The sequence below is a fragment of the Colletotrichum aenigma genome (assembly GCF_013390185.1).
Source record: "Colletotrichum aenigma strain Cg56 chromosome Unknown KSG_Cg56_contig07, whole genome shotgun sequence".
NCBI classification, from domain to species: Eukaryota; Fungi; Ascomycota; class Sordariomycetes; order Glomerellales; family Glomerellaceae; genus Colletotrichum; species Colletotrichum aenigma.
Window position 1 is genome coordinate 3,895,469 of NW_023500913.1, and position 20,143 is coordinate 3,915,611.

Consider the following 20,143-nt stretch of genomic DNA (forward strand, 5'->3'; position numbering starts at 1 on the left):
CTGTGGCAGCGAGATCCGGCAGGAACATGGGCAACAGCAGCGCGGAACCCGGCCTCGAAAGTTCCTTTCTGGATGACTCCCTCCCACGCGTAGGCGCCCTGTGGTCTGACTATCACTCTGATGTGTGATATTGCAGCCACCGTCGCGGGTGATCTCACGCAGCGCTTCCTGCAATACGTCTGCCGAAAGGGAGGCTCGACGTTTGTTCGGTCGGTCGTCCGCCACGCCACTCACACACACACCTCCCTTCCCGGCACCACGCCAAACGCAAAACGGCTATGCGCGCACCGCGTGGCCGTGGTGGTCCGGGGATGGTTGGGTTGGTTCATTCGTTGTGGGTCTTCCTTTGCTGCCTGCACCAATCCACCTCAACCGAGCTTGCGACCGCTGGACTCGCGATGGATGACACATGCAACACCACCGGTGCTGCTATGCAAGCGGTGAGAAGGGTCTACGTGACCAAGACGTTGGACGTACATGCTGGACGTACCCATCTTCCAGTCTTCGGCGTGCGGAGGCCGGACTAATTACCACCCAGCTGCCCACCCTTTTTTCTCTCTACTCGCCTGCCAAACTACGTAGCTTGCAGTTTCGCCTTCCCTAATTCTGAACTGGCAAATGTCTCGGTAATCGCAGGGCCAAACAAGAAACCATCCGGAGTGGCACGGCGATCTAAACGGGTGCTGGCTCTGGACCTTTCCTTGCGCTCCCTTGCGCCCACCGACGAACGCCGGGAAGTCTGCTAGAGGCCGCGGACAGGCGCGTGATCCCGCACACGTATGCTTGTGCAGTCATGCTCTTCTTTTTTCGTCTGTCTCTCTGCCTGCGCGCAGGTTTGCGCCAGCGACAGCCGATGGTTTTTTTGCTGCGGCGGTGTTTAGTTTTGCGGTCTGGCCTTGCTCTGCATTGCCTTGCTTGAACTTGGAGGCTTGGACTTTGCGGTCTGTGGGCTTTGCCTTGGGTGGTCGCTCTGGCTTGTGCGACTAACCGGCAGTCTGCTGCCCCCCGATGACCGCGGGCATGCCCTACCCTAAATTCCTTGCCGGATCGTGCCGTCGGGTAGGTTGTCGGCTTCTTCCGAGCTGGACTTGATCTGATGGTGCGCGTGACTTGAGCTCGTTGCGCAGACAGATGTAAACTTGTGCCACGGCCTCGTTGACTACGATGAAGACGAATCTGGAAAGCAGTCTTGAGCGAGGCGCTTGTGGTGGACGTCTTGCTAGGGCTGGATATGGAAGGCTCTTAGCTGACTGGTTCTTCGGTTCTCGCGGGATGAGGATATTCAGAATTGTAGGCGCTACTGGAATGCGCGACTGGCGCGGCAGCGGTACGGTGCGATCGTGAACGCAGGTGCTGGCATGAGGGACGGTCCGTTCTGCGCGTGCTTCTCCCCTGCTGCACCATCACCAACATCTACACTGATGAAGCAGCATCCATTCCCAAGTGCAGAACTTCAGTAGCCAATGCGTTTATCCCGTTGACGACCCCCACTTCCTCTGTGTCTCTGTAGACGATAGACCTAAGAATAACTGGTAGAAATCAAGGCGTTTCGGTCCCGAGAGCTCGTTTAGACTTCCGGAGCTCGGCCGCCTAATGAGCTGTTTGATCGGACAACACCCGAACATTTGTGTTGGCCCCCTCCAGAGCTTTGTGACGTGAGAAAGCATAGAAGCATAACCAGACTGGACGGGAGAAAGGGTCCTGCTTGAGTGAGACAGGGGACAGTTGCGATGACCTGGGCTTGATGTGGCATATTTGAATCAAGCAGAGCAGAGACGCTATGTCATAGGGGCTACGGCTAATATACGATATTGTTTTACGACGGGGTTGATGTTCTGGAAAACCCTCCATTTGAGTGTGCGTGGTGAGGTCCTTCCGCGAATTTCTGCGGCGTTTGTGCCGCAGATTGTGTGTTCTTGATATGAGGAACGTCTGAACTGCCAGAATCACACAATTGTGCACAATAAGAACATGATTCAGAAAATCCGCCATTCTTGCTTCATGTATGCAGCACCATCGCCGACGTTGGTATGAAAAATGAAGAGCCGTTCCAGCCGACTGCCCTTCCCAGGCCTAGCAAACTGGAAGAGAAGAAGGGAGGCGGAACACGAGTGTGACCGAAAAACAGATGATGTCAACACCTCAAATATGGAACCCAGCGGGACAGCTCTCGACTATGTTCATCGTCTCGTACGCAAAAGGTGGCCTGTCGTATGCCCTTTCTTCAGACGAGAGGTGCCTGCGTGAACCGCTTTGACGTGAACACCAGCGGCGACAGGAATCGTCTGGGCGAGGGAGAGGGGCACTGACGGCGGGAGTGAGGGATAACAGAGGATCCGATGAGTGTCGCGTAAAAGAAGAACTGTCCATGTGACGCCTTTTCTTTCTCACTTCTCGCGTCTTGTGGTTTTATCCGGTCTGGAAGTCAGACCATGGACTGAGTTAAGGACGAACTCGGATCACTGGGTGGCGTGATAAGGACGGCGTACGAGCGTTGGTTTAGGCCTTTTTCGGGGTTCAGAGACGGGAGAGGACGGGGATCTGAGGCCAGGGTCCTTGAGAGGTGAGGTTGAGGTTGAGGTGAATGGAGGCGGGTTGGGAGGGGGCATGTCTGTGAGGTGTGGAATGGGTGTGTGGGAGCTTGAGTTGGGATGTTTGGGGGACTTTCCTTACTTGTGGTTTGGTTTCCTCGTCTCTGGAGTTGAGAGAGCGTGAGTAGAGATGGCAATGGCAGTCTATAGGTGAGAGGGTAAATTTTTTTGATTTATGATGTTGTCTAATAGTGTAGTTGCTTTTTTCACGGGATAAAGTCACAAGTTGAGTGGGACAGAAATCTAAACAGCCTCGAAGAACTCTTTTGATCTAAAAAAATATTATTGAATAACTTCATGTGAATTAGCACCTCAAAGAAGTTCAGAGCTTTTCTCAAATAGTAAACGTAAACTATTAAAGCAAGGAGACCTCTATTAACGACGAACCCCCGCGTATCTACTACCCGCGAACCAACTACACAAGGCGATAGAAGGAGCTGCCTGCCAGCTCTTAACTGTGAGTCTTCCTCGAGTCACACTCCTCTTCTTACACACATCTCCATTCACGTTGCTGGACCTGTGCCTCTCTGTCCACTCCGCTCTCTGAGCCTGCAGCCTCTGGCCCTGCTACTTTAAAGTCAAGCTGGTAATGTAGGACGACGCAGAGAGAACAGAGGTGCCACTGGCGTGCGGCATGCCTTACGATGATAGCTTGATGGATGCTAGTTACGCTGAGAGCCGGGAGCCGTCCGATATCCCGAATCCAGGGGAAGTCAATACTGGCCTCTCTACAGCGTATTCGTTCTGTTCAACATCACCAAAGTTCCTCACAGAGAAGTAAAGCCAACGATTTAGGTCAGCACAAACGCCACCAAGCCCTGTTGAACTACAAAGAAGAAGGCAACAGGCTGGCATGCCAGGATGAGGTGAGCTTCGACACGGTAATCGTGGGCCCTGGATGGATCTGGCAGCTCGAAGAGCGAAAGGCAAAGATGAGAGCACCAACGTAGCAACAGCAACACAGAACCGCGAGAAGTATCTCCACAAGGCTCCTGTCCTTCACGCAGTCACATCTCGCAAGACCGGAAAAAAGCGACATGTCTGGGCCTTTCTCGATTTCATGATTCGTCCGTCTAGTCCTACATACAGCCCCCCTCATCTAATTCAGAGACCTCCGCCAGACTTCTTTCTCATTCAAGCCAGTTAGTTCCCTTGATGTGAAATAAAAAGATATTACGCATGGCAGTGACCGCCACCAGTCCGATGATTCCCCTTTCCTCCCTGAACGCCGGGCCAAACAATCCCCTCCCCCATAATCAATTACTCGTCTGTCGCGAGATGGCAAGGCGCAGCTGTTGCTGCCCTGTGGCTACAAATCGGTCTTCACCATCTTCACCCCGTCCTCGCTTTCCCATTGCGGCATCTTCCAGGCCAGAAACGGCTGCATGTGCTCGCACTCGCCAACCGGGCCCCCGCAAAAGTTGCACCCGGCCCTTGTGTAGCTGCTCTCGACCCGATTGTCCGTGGTCCAGTAACCTTGGTTCAGAAACACAGATTCCTCCTAGGAATGCTTGCCCTGCGGCACGATGGCTTTGTCGATGAGCAGCCCGCCCCGCGCCATGGTGTCCTTCTCGTCGCCGAAGCGGGTCTCAAACTCCCGCTGTTCGGCCTGGTGGCGCTCCAGCGACTCGCGGCACTGGGGAGGCAAGAGGGCCTTGAGGTCGTCGCCGATGGCGAGGATGCCGTTGAAGGGCTTGAGGAAATCGGGAACGTTGTCGGGGCGCTTGCCGGCAGACTGAACGCCTGCGCGGGGTGTCTCGTAGACGATGTCGACGACGTTGAAATTGCGCTGTACAGCAGGCGAGACGGCAGCGAAGGCAGACTTTGGATCGGCGGCGTCGTCTGGGTTGACGATCTCGACTCTTGCGCGAGTGGGCTGCGTGTTGACGGGTTGTTGCATGAGATTGGTGTGGATGTCGTAGGCTCCTTTCTGGAGGTTGAGATTGCGGATGGCATTGAGGCGGGAGTTGAACTCGCTGGATCTTGTTAGCATCACCTCTTTGATTCTCCCTGGAGAACAACTTACCTAGCGGCGCGGGCGTGCTCCAACTGCCAGTTGGTGTCGTTCACGTTGACCCGCTTCTTCTTCACTTCTGTCAAGCCCGCAAGAGGATCCGCGGCAGCTGGCGTCTGATTCGTATGGTACACCGCACTCGCACCGAACCACGCAACGTACTGATTCGTGTTGTAGTCCTGAGAGGGATCAAACACGTCGCTGGGGTCCGCAATCTCTCCTTCTACGACACCCGCCGCGCGCTGGTCCGCAACACGGTAGTCGTCAATAATGTTCCGTCCACCGACGATGATGCGCGCGCCGAACTCCTTGAACACCGACCGAGCCGTGACGATTCCGATGGCACGACCCTTGTACGAATGCGGCATGATGTTGCGCTCAATCATGTCCATCTTCTCCTCGTCGCTGACAATGATTTTGTACAGCTTAGGGTGCTTGTTGAAGAAGAGGTAACTGTCCCTGAAACCGACACAACGCGCGGGCTCCGTGGACAACATGTACTGTCTCTCACCGCGGTCCTTGACAGTAAACGTTCGACAACGGTATTGACGACCACCAAGCAGGTTGCCAAGCTTGTCCACCTTCGTCTCGCCCTCCGGGTCTTCAGGCAGCACGCACTCGTCTTCGACAATATCGACCTCGGTGCCCTCCTTGTCGATAACCTGCCTCAGCTTCGGGGGCGCCTGGCCAGGCTGTGGTCTGCGCCCGCCTCTTCCACGCCAGCCGCCGCGGCCTCTCCGGCGGGGTGTGTCGGCTTCGGAGGCAGGCACGGTGATCATATTGTCCCAGCCAGGGGGCTTGTTCTTTGGTGGTCTTCCGAGTCGCTTGCGGCGAACGACTGGTTCGGTCGGAGGTGTGGGTTCCTTGGCCGATGGCTCTGAGTCGTCCCCGTCGTCGTTGGCCGGCTCCTCCTCGCCATCGTCGTCACCGGCGTCCTCTTCGCCGGACTCGTCCGCCTTTTGATCGTCATCCTCCTCCTCCTCCTCCTCCTCCTCCTCATCGTCTTCGGGGGGCGCATCGACCTCGGGCTCGGATTCGACAGCCTCGGCGACAGGCTCGTCATCGTCGATGCCTTCGAATGCTCTGGGGGTGCTTTCTAGATTGACGATGGTGGTTAGACGATGTTCTGTCATGCGGGTGGATGGGCAGCTGCTCAGGAAGGAGGGGCAGGCGAGGATGCTTGTTGATGCGCGCCAACCCAACGATCATTGACCAGCCGAGAAGCTCCAGACAAGTACACGAATTCAAGTCCTTTGATCGTAACATGACGCTCTCTGGAACAAGCATGTTCCCAAAGTTGTAGAGCTGTCGCGAGGGAAGACGAGGAAAAGGTTGTACTCACGAAGGGCGGCAGAGGCGCGCTTAGCCGCAGCTCTGCCTGATCTGGACCTTCTGCCTCCCATATTGAAGGCGATCGAGGTGGTGCGCGCGGGGTGATGAGAGGGTTGTGGCTTTGTCAATGGCCTCGGTTCCGAAGAGCGGGTGTGCGAGGCTGAACGGTTGGTAGCGCAGGTCGGAGATGGAGTCGCGACGCGAGACAAGGCTCAAAGGTTCAAGGTGGGAAAAAATAATTGGAGTCTTTCCATGCGCGGTGCGATTGGTTCGTTTACACTGTTTCTATATGAGATCGCACTATTCTTGACACTGTGTGTCACTGTCAGCCCGTGGTCCCTGCTTCCAGCATCCAAAAAGGTTCCCTGACACCTTCGTTTATGACCGGATTTTATGTCCTCGATTTCATGTCTAGGTTCCATCCTGCCCTTGATTTTGCGCCTTGAATTTTCCAAACAGATAAACTCCATGATGCATCTAGGTTGAGCCCAACTGTGGTTAGAACAATACGTCAAGCATGCATCTGCCATACGCGTAGCTTCCGGACGTGTCTGACAACGCCAGCCCCGAGGAGCCTCCCACGAGATCGGCTGCGTCTACCTTATAACTATCGCGCAATCAAAATCGATGATGAGCCGACGGCGGCACCTCGAGTGTTGAGCGTCGCACCGCTGGGCGACCTCTTGGATCGTCAGTTGGTATTGTTGGCCTCGGCTGGTCGAATGAAGAATGGCGAGAAGCTGTTCGCGGCGCTGGAAATGAGTTAGAGTGTGGCCTCGGACTCCTCGCTCGAGGCGAAAACGACACTGATGTCGGCGAAGTGGGCGACGCTGCTGTTGGAGGTGCCGAGACGCTGTCACTGCTCGAGCTGCCGTCGGCAGAATCTCGTGAGCTCGGTCCTTCCATGATACTATACCGGTCGTCGTGTTCCGCCATCTGGCTATTTCGATGGGCTTCTCCTGGAATCCGAGGCCATTCTCCAGTCCTATAATCACCAGCACCAAAAGGGTCTTTCGCTGGATTGCCAAAGTAGTTGCCAATCTTTCCCAGGGCATTTGCGATCTTCCGCCTTGGCACCCATTCCCCTGTGGAAGTCGCGATGGAAAATCCCGCTTCTGATCCAGCGCGCTCTTGGAATTCTCGGTGGGCTGTACTGGCTCGCGGGCTTACTTCTCCATTTAGTACTCCGTCCAGTGGTTCACGACCATGGCAGTGCGGACAGTTGCAGTGAGTTGTGGTGGGATTTGCTAGGTCGCCGTTACTGTCTGCAAGCCAGACGTAGAGCGAACCCAGTCCTGCCATCCCAGTCCCAAGGATAGTCCCCCATTGGCCTGGGATTATTAGCCTAAGGTAGTTCCCGGAAAGCAGAGGGCCACCAACCAATGTTGCTAATCGGCTCCGTGTGATAGTTGACTTGGGGGCTCCAAAAGTTGATCTCGCCTATGATGAGAACAGCAAGCCAGGCACCCCCAAAAACAGGAACCTCAACGGCACTCAAGAGTGATCTGATGGCCTGGTTGACGTCCTTCATGCCTTTCAAAGTGGCACCATTCGTCCCAGGGATGATGCCCTGGTCCTCTATCCGCTCTTTGTCTGGAGATCCTTTCCCTCGTTTCCAATTTATTTCCAAAATCTTGTTCCACATGGAAACCAACGAGAGAATGGCCGGAACACATTCGGCGGCGGCGAGGAACATGGCCATACCGAAAGGTAGCGTCGCAGGCTTGGGAACGACATAAATCTCGCTTGTCGCACCCTGCCGCAGACTGGAAAACGGGCCCCTATCTTCAGAGCAAACGAGGCCGCATAGATCTTCCTCTCCATAGGGGAAATTCCTAAGACTGGGAATTGAGTTGTTCCCCGTCGCGCATGGATGGGTATTGGAGCGATAAAATTCGACAGCCAAACTTAGCAGACCTGGATCTGGTCAGCAGGTTCACATTTTCGACTCGGAAGGGCTCTGCCACTAACCGGACAGGATTAGGCCCGTCCACAGGAAGATGATGTTTCTCCCTGGGTCGTAGAAGAAGGTTGACGATAGCTTCACAGTCACGGGTGCCGCTAGAATGCCAATTGAGCAAAACTGCAGGGCCCCGTATATGTCCATGTCTGTGGCACCTGTGTCGTCAAGCCGTTAGCCGAAAAGCTTAGGTGGTGGAAGGGGCGTGTCTCGGACTCACCATCAACGTGCATCGATGCCAAGACGATACCATGGATGGCAGCTACAGCGGGGACGAGCAGTGCGGCTGCTTGACAGACAGCCCGAATCCATTCCTCCTTTCGGGCAACGACACAGACGACGACGAGGATGTAGTATCTGAGGCGTGATATTAGCCTTTGCGCTAGAAATGTTTCGTCCCATCACTAAGGTTGGTACAAGCATTCGCCAAGTTCTTCACTCGGTTGAGTTGCCGATTTGCCAGGAGTGGGGAAGCTTCACTTACAAGATCCGCTGGCCGAAACCATATTGACCTGACAGCGGCCAGGCGCAGACGACCTCAATACAAGGGCCGTTGACTCCGTCGCAGGAGGATCCTACACCGGCATCGTCGTCTCGGCGGAAGAGGAAGTGCAGCAGAGCGGCCGGTGCGAGGGGTGCCATAGATGACGGCCGAGCCGGAGCCGCTGCAAGCTGCCGGCTAAAACTGGACACAAGCTTAAGAGAAACTCCACAATCTTCGAGTGTTGGTTTGAAGAAGAAATGGACCCAATGGCCCGGTAATCGACCGGCAATTTAGACGTCAAGATGCAACCGCGGGCTCGTTCCTCTTTTTCTTCCCCCCGAGGTAGTGTGAGAAGCGGAGAAGGTTCCCGGGCAACGCATTCCAAGCTTTCAGGGACAGGGACGGGCGCTGGAAGAGGGCTGCCTCGGACAGGTAAGGTAAGGTAGGTAGGTGGTCGCGTGACGGGTGCGGCTCATGGCTGTTCATATCGAGACAAGCCAAGCAGTGCGGCGGCCTCTGGGCCTCTGGGGCAAGAAGCGTGGAAAGATATGAACAAGCACTGCTGGCTGTCATTCCAGTTCCGGAGGTGGCGCAGCATGTCGATGATGCAGGTTTGCTCCTACCAGTCAGATAGTCCTAATATCAGTCGGGCGTTGGCTGCTGAGCGGGATGAATAGGCTAGGCAACTTAAACGGCCGGCTGCTTGGACTAACGTGAAGGGGAGAAAAGTGAGCACTGAGTTGGCATTGAGGTGAGGTAATTGGCTACGGAAAGCGTCAGAAGGAGCACTTAAGAACGGACATGGTTCGTAGCCAGTAAAAAGACGGAGAAAAGCACTCTGCAGCCTGTTGTTCAACATAGAAAAGCGGGGACCTTGCATCAAGCCCAATAGGAGACGACGTCAGGTTTCATTCGGAAGGCGCTAGGGCTGATCTGACCGGGGCACCTGCTGCTTCTATTTGCCAAGGAAACAGCAAGACACAGAGTGCCTGCCGTGAGTGGTGTTTTCTCTCTGCCCGCCCCCGCCGCTTCTTCCCCCCCAGACCAGAGCCTGGACCTGGGCCTGGATCTCAACCTGAATTTTCAGCCTGCAACACCATGAAGTGCGGCACAAGATCCATTCCAGCCTCATCTCACTGTTGTGTTTGCGAACAAGGCCTTGCTGCGTCATCCCGTGGTGGTTGAACCAAGTTCAATCGCCACGATGGACCTCTCCGACGTCAGCATTGAGACTGACCAGATCAGAGAGTGGCGGTCTATCGTCACCCTCATCGTCTTTTTCCTCGCCAGTGAGTACATGCAATCACCCGCCTGTCTTTGCACATGCAGCGTCACCCCGCTGGGATATCGCGACTAACACGGAAGCACAGACATTGTCGTGTTGTTTCCTTTCCACATCCCAGTCTACATTCCCGTGCGACTCTGGCACGCCGTTCTGGATTCTCTCAGTACTCTACGTGTGATACCACCAGGAGAAAAGGACTCTCACCATGACCGTCGCGACGGTGGTGCCAGCCAGTTCGTGCGCAAGAGATTCCCTATGAACTCTGTCACGGCGCCCCTCATCGCCGACCTCTTCCTCCTTGCCATCCTGGCCATCGGAAGAGACGAAGTCAAGGCCGGCACTCTGGGAGACAATGGCATCTTTCCGCTTGACATAATGATCTTCTTCATCACCTTAGCCTACATCGCAATCTCAATCGACGCGTCCGGCCTCATCAGGTATCTGGCTCTGAAAGTTCTGCAATGGGGAGGCAAGGTCGGCCACAGGCTGTTTTTCTACCTGTACGCCTTCTTTTTCGGCCTAGGCACCTTCATCGGCAACGACCCGATTATTCTTTCAGGCACCGCGTTCCTCGCCTACATGACCCGCGTGTCGAACAACATCAAACATCCGAGAGCTTGGATCTTTACTCAGTTCTCTATAGCCAACATCGCCTCGGCAATCCTCGTCTCGTCCAACCCGACCAATCTCGTCCTCGCAGGAGCCTTCAACATCAAGTTCATCGGGTACACCGCCAACATGGTGGTTCCAGTTGTCGTGACGGCCATCGTCTTGTTCCCCTTTCTGCTGTATATCGTCTTTGCCAACGAGGGCCTCATTCCCGTCTCCATCAAGATGCGCGAGCTGCCAGCAGAGGCCAAACTGAAACCTGCCGTCAACCCCAACATCCCCAACGCCAGGGGTACCGCAGATGAGGATGAAGAGACTCATACAAACGACGACCAGGGCCAACTTCTTTCCCTCGTTGAGATCATGAACCCTTTTCTGGATAAAGGTGGCGCAGCGTTTGGTGCCATCATCATGTCGGTAACACTCATCACCGTCCTAGCCATCAACGCTGCTAGCGTCAAGACGAAGAATGATGAGCACTTTCAGGTCTTTTGGGTCACACTACCTGCTGCCTTTGTCATGCTTTGCTGGGACCTCGCATTTGGGTGGATTCACAGAGAGGAGACTCGCGCAATCGCTCGCAGAGGGCGAGAAGAGGTTGAACGAGCCCGAATGGAAAGGGCCTTGAGGCAGGAGAGGAACAGAGAGCATTCTGAAGGCAGGGGGATATCCACTGAGGGTGGTACAGAGATGCTGTCGATGACCAGAAGTCTCTCCAGAGAAGCCTGGCCCGAGATTCACGTCCAGGACGCCGATGCTGATGTAAAGGAAGGCATGAAAAATGGAGACTACGACACACCACCTGTTAGCCCCGGCAGAGGACTCACTCCTCTGCTCACGCTCACGCCCGCTGGCCCAACAGGAGATGCCAGCATTAGCCCAACGCCCGAGTCAAGTCCTCGTCTGGAGTCGTCCATGTCCACGGCCATGGGAAATGCGGCAGATAACAGTAGGCCATCCAGCAGCGGCCTCACCATTTCGGAGAAAAGGGATGAGCTGGCTCATGCGAACGAATCTTGCTCTCCAGTAGGAGGTGTCCTGATGACGGGCGTGAACAACGAGAAGCGGCCTAGCGATTTGGAGGAAACCAAGGTGAGCCGGACAAAACAGCCCCAGCCGCGGACGCTTGTGTCCCTCTCCAGGGATGGTTATCGATGGTCGCAGGAGACGTTCCCCACCGTTACGGCAGTGATATCGCATCTGCCATTTGCCCTCGTGCCGTTCGCCTTTGCAATGTTCGTCCTAGTGCAGGCACTCGTCACCAAAGGCTGGGTTCCGGTATTTGCCTACGGATGGGATCACTGGGTGGAAAAGACGGGAACCATCGGCGCAATCGGCGGCATGGGCTTCCTTTCGGTCATCCTTTGCAATGTGTGTTTCCCCGAGATTATCGAGCGCCGTTTCATATATGCTTACTCTGGTGGCTTTCTAGTTTGCAGGAACTAATATCGGCACCACGATCCTTTTATCACGGGTCATCCAAGCTTGGCAGAGGATACACATGGTTCCCGGCAGCAGCGACATTAGCGATCGGACGTTCTGGGCGACGGTGTACAGCATGGCGCTCGGCGTCAACTACGGCGCCTTCAGTACCGCCTTTAGCGCATCGTTGGCAGGGCTGCTGTGGCGTGACATCCTCGAAAGGAAGCACATTCACATCCGCAGGATGGAGTTTGCCCGCGTCAACGTTCCCATCATCGCCATCGCCATGACCGTCGGCTGCACGGTCCTCGTGGGGGAGATTTACATTATGAGGAATGACGACCCGTACCACTTGTGAATACGTTTTCGGGGGCCAACAAGCGCTCCTCATACATACCAGACGGCGAAGAGGGCCGCAAAAAACATGATACCCAGGAAACATGGTATTTTCCAAGTTTTCCAAGTCGTGATGCCCACACTGTTCGTTGACCAACACTGTGAATGCATCGCCACCTTCAACCGGCAAAAAATCACACGATGCGCTGGAGGGGTTACTGATTAGTGGATCAATTGGGGGCCGGGGGTCCAAGACAAGGCTCCCCGCGCAAGCCAACGAACCTATTGTGGACACCACCAAGAAGCTAAGACCTTGCCCCTTCAACGAATCCGCTCCGCCTCGAGGCTCCAACCCAGCGCAGGGCCTCTTCACTCATCACCAACGACAACTTGTCGCAAATGACTGGCACAACCCATGGCTGCTTCCCAAACCCATCATCGTGCATCCTTACCCGGCCTGACTGCGGCAAAAATAGTGGGGGCCCAAGACGCTCGCCGTCACACGGCGGGATGTCTCTGGCGCAGCCGCTCGTCTGGTGGCTGAGTGACGAGCGATTACTGGACGTGCAGATCGAGGTTACCCTCTCCCTCATCTCCACGCACCAACAGCCCCAAACGGTCCTGAATAAGAGCAAGATCGTCTCGTGGTCTTCAGGCAGCGAGCCGAGGGCACAAATCCGCTGCGCCTAGGCGGCGGCATGTCATTTTTCACCTTGCCATCGTTCGGCCCTACAGACGGGGGCCTTTCTTCAAGTGACAGGCAGGCAGGAAATCACATCGCCAAGGTGGGGTTGTCTCCTCACGGCAGGATTCCCGCGCCGCGGTCCGCTTACACAGCCGCGCTTCTGTGCCGTCGGCTTCACCCAAAACACGCCGTTTCCCGCTTTCGTTCCCCTTGTTCTGTATCTCTCCCATGTGCCGCGATAATGATACCAATTCTGGGTGCACAGAGAAGGGGAGGGGGTATATCTCAGTTGGCGATCGTCGAGTAAGCGTGCCGGGGCGGTTAAGCAAGCCGAGGGTCCGCACTACGAAATGGCACGCTGAGCGGCACGGCTTGCAGGAGCTTACAATAGCCAGCCCAATCGCGGGGGTTAGCAGACCACGGAGGGGTTCATCGGGTTAGACGGGCGGACGGGAGGATCAGCATAAGTCAGCACGATATGAAGCTGACTGCATGGCGTTTCTGGCTTTCGTGTCGTCGGAGAGACGGGATTTAAGAGGCGGGTTTGCGGATTAGGTAGCTTTTTGCACGCACAACTCAATTCAAAAAAATCCTTTCAGGTACCCGGTGCAGTCGCCATTCACCGATTGGTGTTCTAGGGGACCGTCGGGTGTGCGAACTTGAACCTAAAATAGGTTCTGGGGGTGAGTTTTTATGTGAGATGGGATGACTTCGACTCTGCTCCGGAAGCCCAGGCACCCTCGACGTTTCGTCAATGGAGCGCGCGCTGTTCTGGTCAATAGATGGATATCCTCTGACAAACGAGGAAACGCAAACACAATGTTTTTTTGGCCAAGAAACGATGTTTCAACTCCACCCCGTCGCATCGAGGTAGCAAGCGGACTATTGAGGCCGTGCTGTGATGTAGTGTCACTCTGCACAGAAGCGCAGCATCGCGGGGCGGCTCTCCCCCAATTGCGGCCTGCAGCCTGTTTACACGGCCGATCAGTTCGTACAGGCAAGAGAGTTTGACGCCGCGCTGTTGTACGGATGGATAACCTGCCTGTCTCTTGCGTTTACCCCGCCACTAAGCACTCCCCGTACTTGGTTCATGTTAGTGAGCGGGGCGATTTTGAATAGACCACGGCGCGGACTGAAGCCTTTGCCTTCTCAGCAGCTGCCAGAGTGGGGAGATTTTAAGAATCGGCGGTAGATGTATGACGAAGTCTGACTGAAGATCCAACGGATGGGGGTCGGGCTATCAAAAGAAGCGGGCAACCAACCAACCGATACTGGCGGGTGTGCGATCGTGTACAACCCGTCTGTCAGCCTAATCCTTTCCGGGGTCGGAGTCCGGGTCCGAGGTTCAGATCTATCCGTACTCTGTCTGATGTATGTGCCGTCGTCCTGTGTTCGATGTTGACGCAAGAGGGGCAGAGGGGGAGGAGCCCTAACAACCTCCGGTATCTCTCCGCACCGAGCATCGTTTCCTGAGACGTTCGGTACATGGTCGTCGCAAAGAGCGCAGCGCCCGCGGACTGGAGATGAACTCTGAATATCATGCCTCGTTGCGGTTTTTGGCCTGCGTGCGAATTCCGAAGGGGGGGGGGAACCCCGGACAAACACCACACTGCAGCCCGTTGAAACGGGTGCACAGGACAAAGAGGGAGGCTCCATGCGTTGCTGCGTGCCCCTGGAGATGGAAGGTAGAAATGGGCATAGTTTAGAGTTGCAGGGCAAGCCAGACTTCTGCTGAATGTCCTTGTTTCTCGAGCCCAGGCGTGCTTCTACAAGCGACTGGCCGGTTGGATTTGAAAAAGGCTGAGGCTGCCCTTTCGACCATCGTTTGTTGATTGTTCCCCCTGGCGATTTGAAGAGGCTCATGAAGAGTCTTTCCCCGCCCGCCTCTTGTTTTTGCTGGCCAGCCGTTGCTGGTGGCGGGCCCAGCCCATGTTTAATCGCACGATGCCACGCTGCGTTCCTTTGTTGCGAGTGCGAAGGTCGAGTCGTTGTAGGGCGTGGGAAAGAATAGGCTCATGAGAGACAAAGGAGCGGCTGGCAGGCCAGAACCCAGACGGCGTGGGATAAACGGTCTCACGGCCGCTCGCCACGAGCATGTTGAGCTTGTAAGTTCCATGAGTCTGTTTTCTTTCTTTGTTTTGCCCCTATTTTGCCAGCCCAGCCCGGTTCAACCGTTGTCGCCGGCCTCATCGCGTGATTGTGTGATGTGTAAGTGACTCGATGAAGGAAGTTGGGGGAAATGTCAGCCAGCCCACAGAGGCCTGACTAAACCGCGAACACACTGATGGCCGGGGGTTCCCCCCCTCAAGCTCCGCCTCGCGGGTTCCTTCGCTGGGGGGGTGGGCCCCTGTGGAAACCACATACCCCAGGCCTGGAGAGGAAAGTTCTCCTTGGTTCATCCAACAAGCTCAGCGCACCACACTCTTGTCAGCCCCTTCCCCCTCCCCCAGGGTCTGGCCGAGCAGAGGTTGTTGGTGCTGTGCTGAAAAAGGCTCATGCTAAACCGAGTAAGGCCTTCGTCGGCAGGGGTGACGAGGGTTCTAAGTTGGGCTGTTGCAGTGGGTGAGAGTGGTACAGCGTGCAGCGGTCCAATTGTAACACAACCGCGCAGCGGTGTTCACCTCAACCGCCACAGTTCCGACAGGCCGATCGACGTGTGACGCCTCTAATGAATTCCACAGAGCCACGGAAATCACCAGGCAGACGAGGCACGCGCCGGGAAAGCGATCCGTCAAGCCTCGGCGGTGCCCCCAAAGGCTCAATTTCACGTCGAGATGAGCGGATGGGCAGGCGGACATGGCATTAGATCCTGCAATTCTGTCTCTTCCCGCAGATTACTGAGGATAACAGCAGGAAGAGAGAAGAAGGAAAGGCAAAACCTCGTCACGGACATGTGCCATTACAATTCAGCATCATCCTACACGCCCCTCCTAGGCACCAAAGACCCCCCGGGGGGTTCAGCTGCTGTTGGTTCGGGCGGCAGAGCGGGTTTGGGTGACGGGACATGGGGGCCGGGGAGAATGGCGCAGCCAATGATGGCCGCTCTGATGGCGTCCTGCAGCAATGCGTCGACGAGACAGTGTGCCTTGCCTCTCTGGGCCGCTGCTGGGCATCTGCCTGCTCTAGCTGGTTTGTCGCTGTTGCTATTCCCAAACGTGCCCTCTTTTTTGTTTCTCTTTCCCCCCAATACTTGTACCCTTGCAACCATGCCTCGTTATGCACACTCCCTGTTCATGGGTCCTCGAGGAAACGGCCTACGATCCGCCCGGCGGTGCTTTGCTCGTGCTCTTGCGCCGCGGTGAACCCATGCCGGGGTTCACACTGCTGCATTTGAAGCTGTGCTGATTGCACTTAGGTAAGGTAGGTAAGTTAGGTAGCTCTTGAGATGGTGGGAAGGGAGTCAGTCTTAAGGACCTCCCATCCCGCACCTCTTCTGCCCCTCGACACGGACTCTTTTCTAGGTCAGCGCAGAACTGCATATCGACATTGAAAGCTCGAGCGGGAGTCATTGTGAAGGGGCATGCTGCTGCTGATGTTGTTGTTGTTGTCCTTGCTTTTGTGCAGTCGTCCGGAGTATCAGTGACCTGCACTTCGTCTTCACATCGAGTCACTTACACACACCCGCCACCCCCCTCTGCCTCTTCCACCCCCACCATATCCGAGCAGCTGGCACCACCGGAGGCCGGCGCCGGCGCACACTATAACGGCACCATCGACAAGCTTGCGCTTCCCCTCCGAGGACAAGGCCGGCGGGTAGACAGACACAGACAAACCGACCAGCAAGCTCAGCGTCTGTGGTTCTAGCCCGCTGTCAACAAATAAACGCCTCCCTCCCCGTCTCTCTCCACACGTCAGTATAAGTACGGTCAGGGAGAATGGCACCTGCCATCGCCAACGCAGTCAGAGTCAGACAAGCACAAGCGACAGCAGCATCATCACAAGACACATCCCCGGGAGACCACATCATACCAAGCAGCAACGGTCTCGGCCCCAGCACCAGCACGCCGGGGAGCAGCACCACCGCCGAAGACACGACAACTACCAACACCATCACCGTCCTCATCGTCGTCATCATCCTCTGCGGCTCCGCAATCATGTCGGCCGCCCTCTTCTACATCTTTGACCGCAAAAAGAACCGCCAATTCCGCGAGGCGTGCAAGCGGGACCCGTACCTCACCCGCAAGGAGTTCACGCGGCGGCGCAAGCTGAGCGCCTTCGAGCGCCTCGAGGAGGAGGAGCTGCAGCGCAGCATCATGATCCGCAAGTCGCTCGCCAGCAAGACGCCCTCGCGGTCCACCAGCCGCGGCTCCTCCAGCGAGGAGGACGAGGAGGCGTTCAACCTGGGCACGCTGCGGCGGCACGCAGCGCTGGCGAGGATGATGCCGGAGCCGCCGTGCGAGCACCGCGATATCCTCCAGCAGCAGCAGCAGCAGCAGTATCACAACCAGCACGAGCAGGCGATGATGGGGGGCGAGTGGGCGCCCAGCGAGGCGCGGCGGGCGCGGTCCGACTCGGAGTCCTCGTCCTCGTGCGTGTCCTCGGCGGACGGCAGCAGGCGACAGAGAGCGTACGCGGAGCCACATCCGGGCGTGGAGGTGGAGATCCCGTTGCCCCCGCGATCGAGGACGCCGTCGCCGACGCGGGCGCTGATCAGGAAACCGGTGCCCCCACCTGCGACGCCGGTGGTGGTTTACATGCCCACCGGCCGTGGCAGTGACGTGTCCAGGGTGTTGCCACCGCTGCCGAGGCCGTCTGATGCGCCGGTGCATTTGCAGTGAGGTCGATGACGGTGGCCTGTCAGGAGACGATGCATTCAAGGCGCACTGGTAGTTGATTTGGTGGGATTAAACTGGCGGGGAGTATGGTGATTTTTGATGGGGTGCGCCGGACACGGCGTGTCTGTCTGTCTCTCATCATGAGATTCATGTATCTTTCTTTACCTTCTTTTCTTTTGTATTGATACCCAACGCTGAACATATTCAGAACGTTCATTTCTTTTGTTTATAAATCTCTGGAGAATAGAGAATGACTGCGAGGTACTCAAGATGTCAAGATATCGTGGGATGCAATTTTTGCTAGTAACCTGGAGGCTTCGGTGGACCAAAAATTGCAGGTCCAGACGTGTTCCATAAGCTGACAAACCTGAAGACGAGGAAGCCCCACGTGATGGTTCACGGGTGGTGCCTGCCACTGAAAAGCCTGAACCTAAAATGAGGCCTCAGCTGACTCATCCTACCGCCTCACCTGTGTTCGCTAGGCTCCAGCAGACGAAAGGCTAAAGTGTGGCATCCTCAACCCGAAACATAGGCTCAGGTTTCCCCCCCTACAACCCACCAACGTCACTCGCTCTCTCGCCTTCACGAAGATCGTCTGCAGCACCGCAAAACCGCCTCTCAGAAGCCTCATCGCCCGTTTCGGCCCTGCGTCTTCTGAAAGCAATCATTTTGCGAACCGTCGCATACGACCCCTTCGAGCCGACTGCTCCGTGATCTGGACTGGGAACTGGGACTCGGGTGGTTCTTTGTTTCGCCACTCTCGGACGCCTTCACTGGTAGAAATCGGTCGGCTGGCAAGAAAGGAGGACACTTTTGCATTTCTACTTTCCTTCTCTCCTCCTCGACTCTCCTCGAGCCGTCATCCTCTCCTGCGACTTTACCACCGTCTTCTTAATTGGTGAGAGAGGAAAACTTTCCTGCCGAAAGTCAGGAACCATGGCTCACCTGAAATGTTTTGTAGGGCATCTCCAGCGCATTCGCAGCTTCCCCGCTGAACGAGTCTACCGCCGTTCAACAAAGAAAGAGCGATCAGCCGTCTGAGGATTCCCTGACACAACGTCGTCTTCGTCAAGCAGGACTCGAGAAGTGCATCTCGACTCCTAGACAGCACAGCACCTGCGGTCGTCGTAAACAGCAACCGCCCCCCGAATACCAACCGCGATCGTCCGAAACGACAACCGCGACCATCCCGAACGGCACACGCGATCGCTCTGACCAGCAATCGCGACCGTATCAAACAGCACCGCGACTGCTTTAAACACCGCCAAACTGCATTCGCCGCTCTTTGTCCAACTCACCAACGACCTCCTCTGGACTCAGGCACACAGCGTCAAAGAACCGTCAGGCAACCACAAGGCGGTCGTCAACAAGCGGCAAGAACTCCGGCGTAGAAGAAAGGAGCTCAGGCGTCGCCGCAAGGTTTTTGACGAAAACAACAACATCTATACACCCAAGAAGTACAAGCCCAAGATGCTTCCCAGCGACAACGAAAATGCCGAAGGGTTTCGGGACGATCTAAATATGGTTGTGATGTGTCCCGACTGCAAGGAGTACCCGCCCAACCTAGTCGAGGAGTTCTCTTCGGGAGACATGGTCTGCGGCTCCTGCGGACTTGTCGTCGGCGAGCGCATCATCGACACCCGATCCGAGTGGCGTACCTTCGCCAATGACGACCAGGGCAACGACGATCCGTCCCGTGTCGGTGACGCGGTCAACCCTCTCCTCAACGGCTCCCAGCTCGAGACCACCATCGCCTTTGGTGACGGCAGAGATTCCAAGCAGCTCGCTCGTCTGCAGAACAAGTCCCAGAACGACAAGGCTAGCAAGTCTCTCATGCAGGCATACAAGGAAATTGGCGCTTTCTGCGACAGTATCAACCTGGGCAAGAACGTCTCTGACGCCGCCAAGCACATCTTCAAGCTCACCTACGACCACAACTTCATGAAAGGCAAGCCACAAGAAGCTGTCATCGCAGGCTGCATCTTCATCGCTTGCCGTCAGACCGGAGTCGGCCGTACCTTCCGTGAGATCTTCCAGGTCACGCACGTCTCCAAAAAGGAGATCGGAAGGGTGTTCAAGCAGCTCGAGTCGTTCCTCCAGAAGATCAAGGAGGAGAACCCCCGCGGTGCTGGCTCCCTGTCGAACTTGGATGGTTACAAGGCTAGTGCCTCCACCAGCGCCGAGGACCTCTGCACGCGTTTCTGCTCCAACCTCAACTTCCGCAATGCCCAAAAGATTGAGAACGTCTCTCGGGCGCTTGCACGTAAGACTTCGAGCGTTTCTGAGCTTGCTGGACGTTCCCCGCTGTCTGTCGCGGCCGCGTGTATTTACATGGCGGCTCACCTGATGGCGGAGCCCAAGACTTCAAAGGCCATCGCTGGCGTGGCCGGCGTCAGCGACGGAACCATCAAGACTGCCTACAGATTTCTTTACAATGCTAAAGGTAAACTCGTTGAGAAGGAATGGGGCTATGATAAGAAGGCTTTCGACACCCTTCCCTCAAACTAGTTGTTATCAGGTCATGGCGTTCCGGTTTGGTGTTTTGGGATGGGACACAACATAATCAGACATACATTTCTTCGTTGCAGTTTAGAATCAAGGTCAATACGATGCCGCGCAAGTCACAGTATTGGTCCGTGCTCGATGACAT

The 20,143-nt window shown here is 55.9% G+C and overlaps 4 protein-coding genes across 4 annotated transcripts; 2 read left to right on the plus strand and 2 right to left on the minus strand.

Annotated features, from left to right (window-relative positions):
* Positions 1-4,092: 4,092 nt before the first annotated feature.
* CGCA056_v011321 (Chromatin structure-remodeling complex subunit rsc7) lies at positions 4,093-5,738 on the minus strand (the record flags this gene model as incomplete). The annotated part of the gene is made up of 2 exons (XM_037326567.1): positions 4,093-4,567; positions 4,618-5,738. 2 exons carry the CDS (start codon positions 5,736-5,738, stop codon positions 4,093-4,095), a joined length of 1,596 nt encoding a protein of 531 aa, XP_037175086.1.
* A 1,544-nt stretch (positions 5,739-7,282) lies between these two features.
* CGCA056_v011322 (uncharacterized protein) lies at positions 7,283-8,539 on the minus strand (the record flags this gene model as incomplete). Its single annotated transcript, XM_037326568.1, has 4 exons — positions 7,283-7,854; positions 7,909-8,055; positions 8,118-8,254; positions 8,382-8,539. 4 exons carry the CDS (start codon positions 8,537-8,539, stop codon positions 7,283-7,285), a joined length of 1,014 nt encoding a protein of 337 aa, XP_037175087.1.
* Positions 8,540-9,585: 1,046 nt separating this feature from the next.
* On the plus strand, positions 9,586-12,055 carry CGCA056_v011323 (uncharacterized protein; the record flags this gene model as incomplete). The annotated part of the gene is made up of 3 exons (XM_037326569.1): positions 9,586-9,670; positions 9,752-11,646; positions 11,708-12,055. The coding sequence occupies 3 exons, from the start codon at positions 9,586-9,588 to the stop codon at positions 12,053-12,055; spliced, it is 2,328 nt and encodes a 775-aa protein (XP_037175218.1).
* A 4,538-nt stretch (positions 12,056-16,593) lies between these two features.
* Positions 16,594-20,001, plus strand: sua7 (Transcription initiation factor IIB; the record flags this gene model as incomplete). The annotated part of the gene is made up of 2 exons (XM_037326570.1): positions 16,594-17,492; positions 18,735-20,001. 2 exons carry the CDS (start codon positions 16,594-16,596, stop codon positions 19,999-20,001), a joined length of 2,166 nt encoding a protein of 721 aa, XP_037175081.1.
* Between the last annotated feature and the right edge of the window lie 142 nt (positions 20,002-20,143).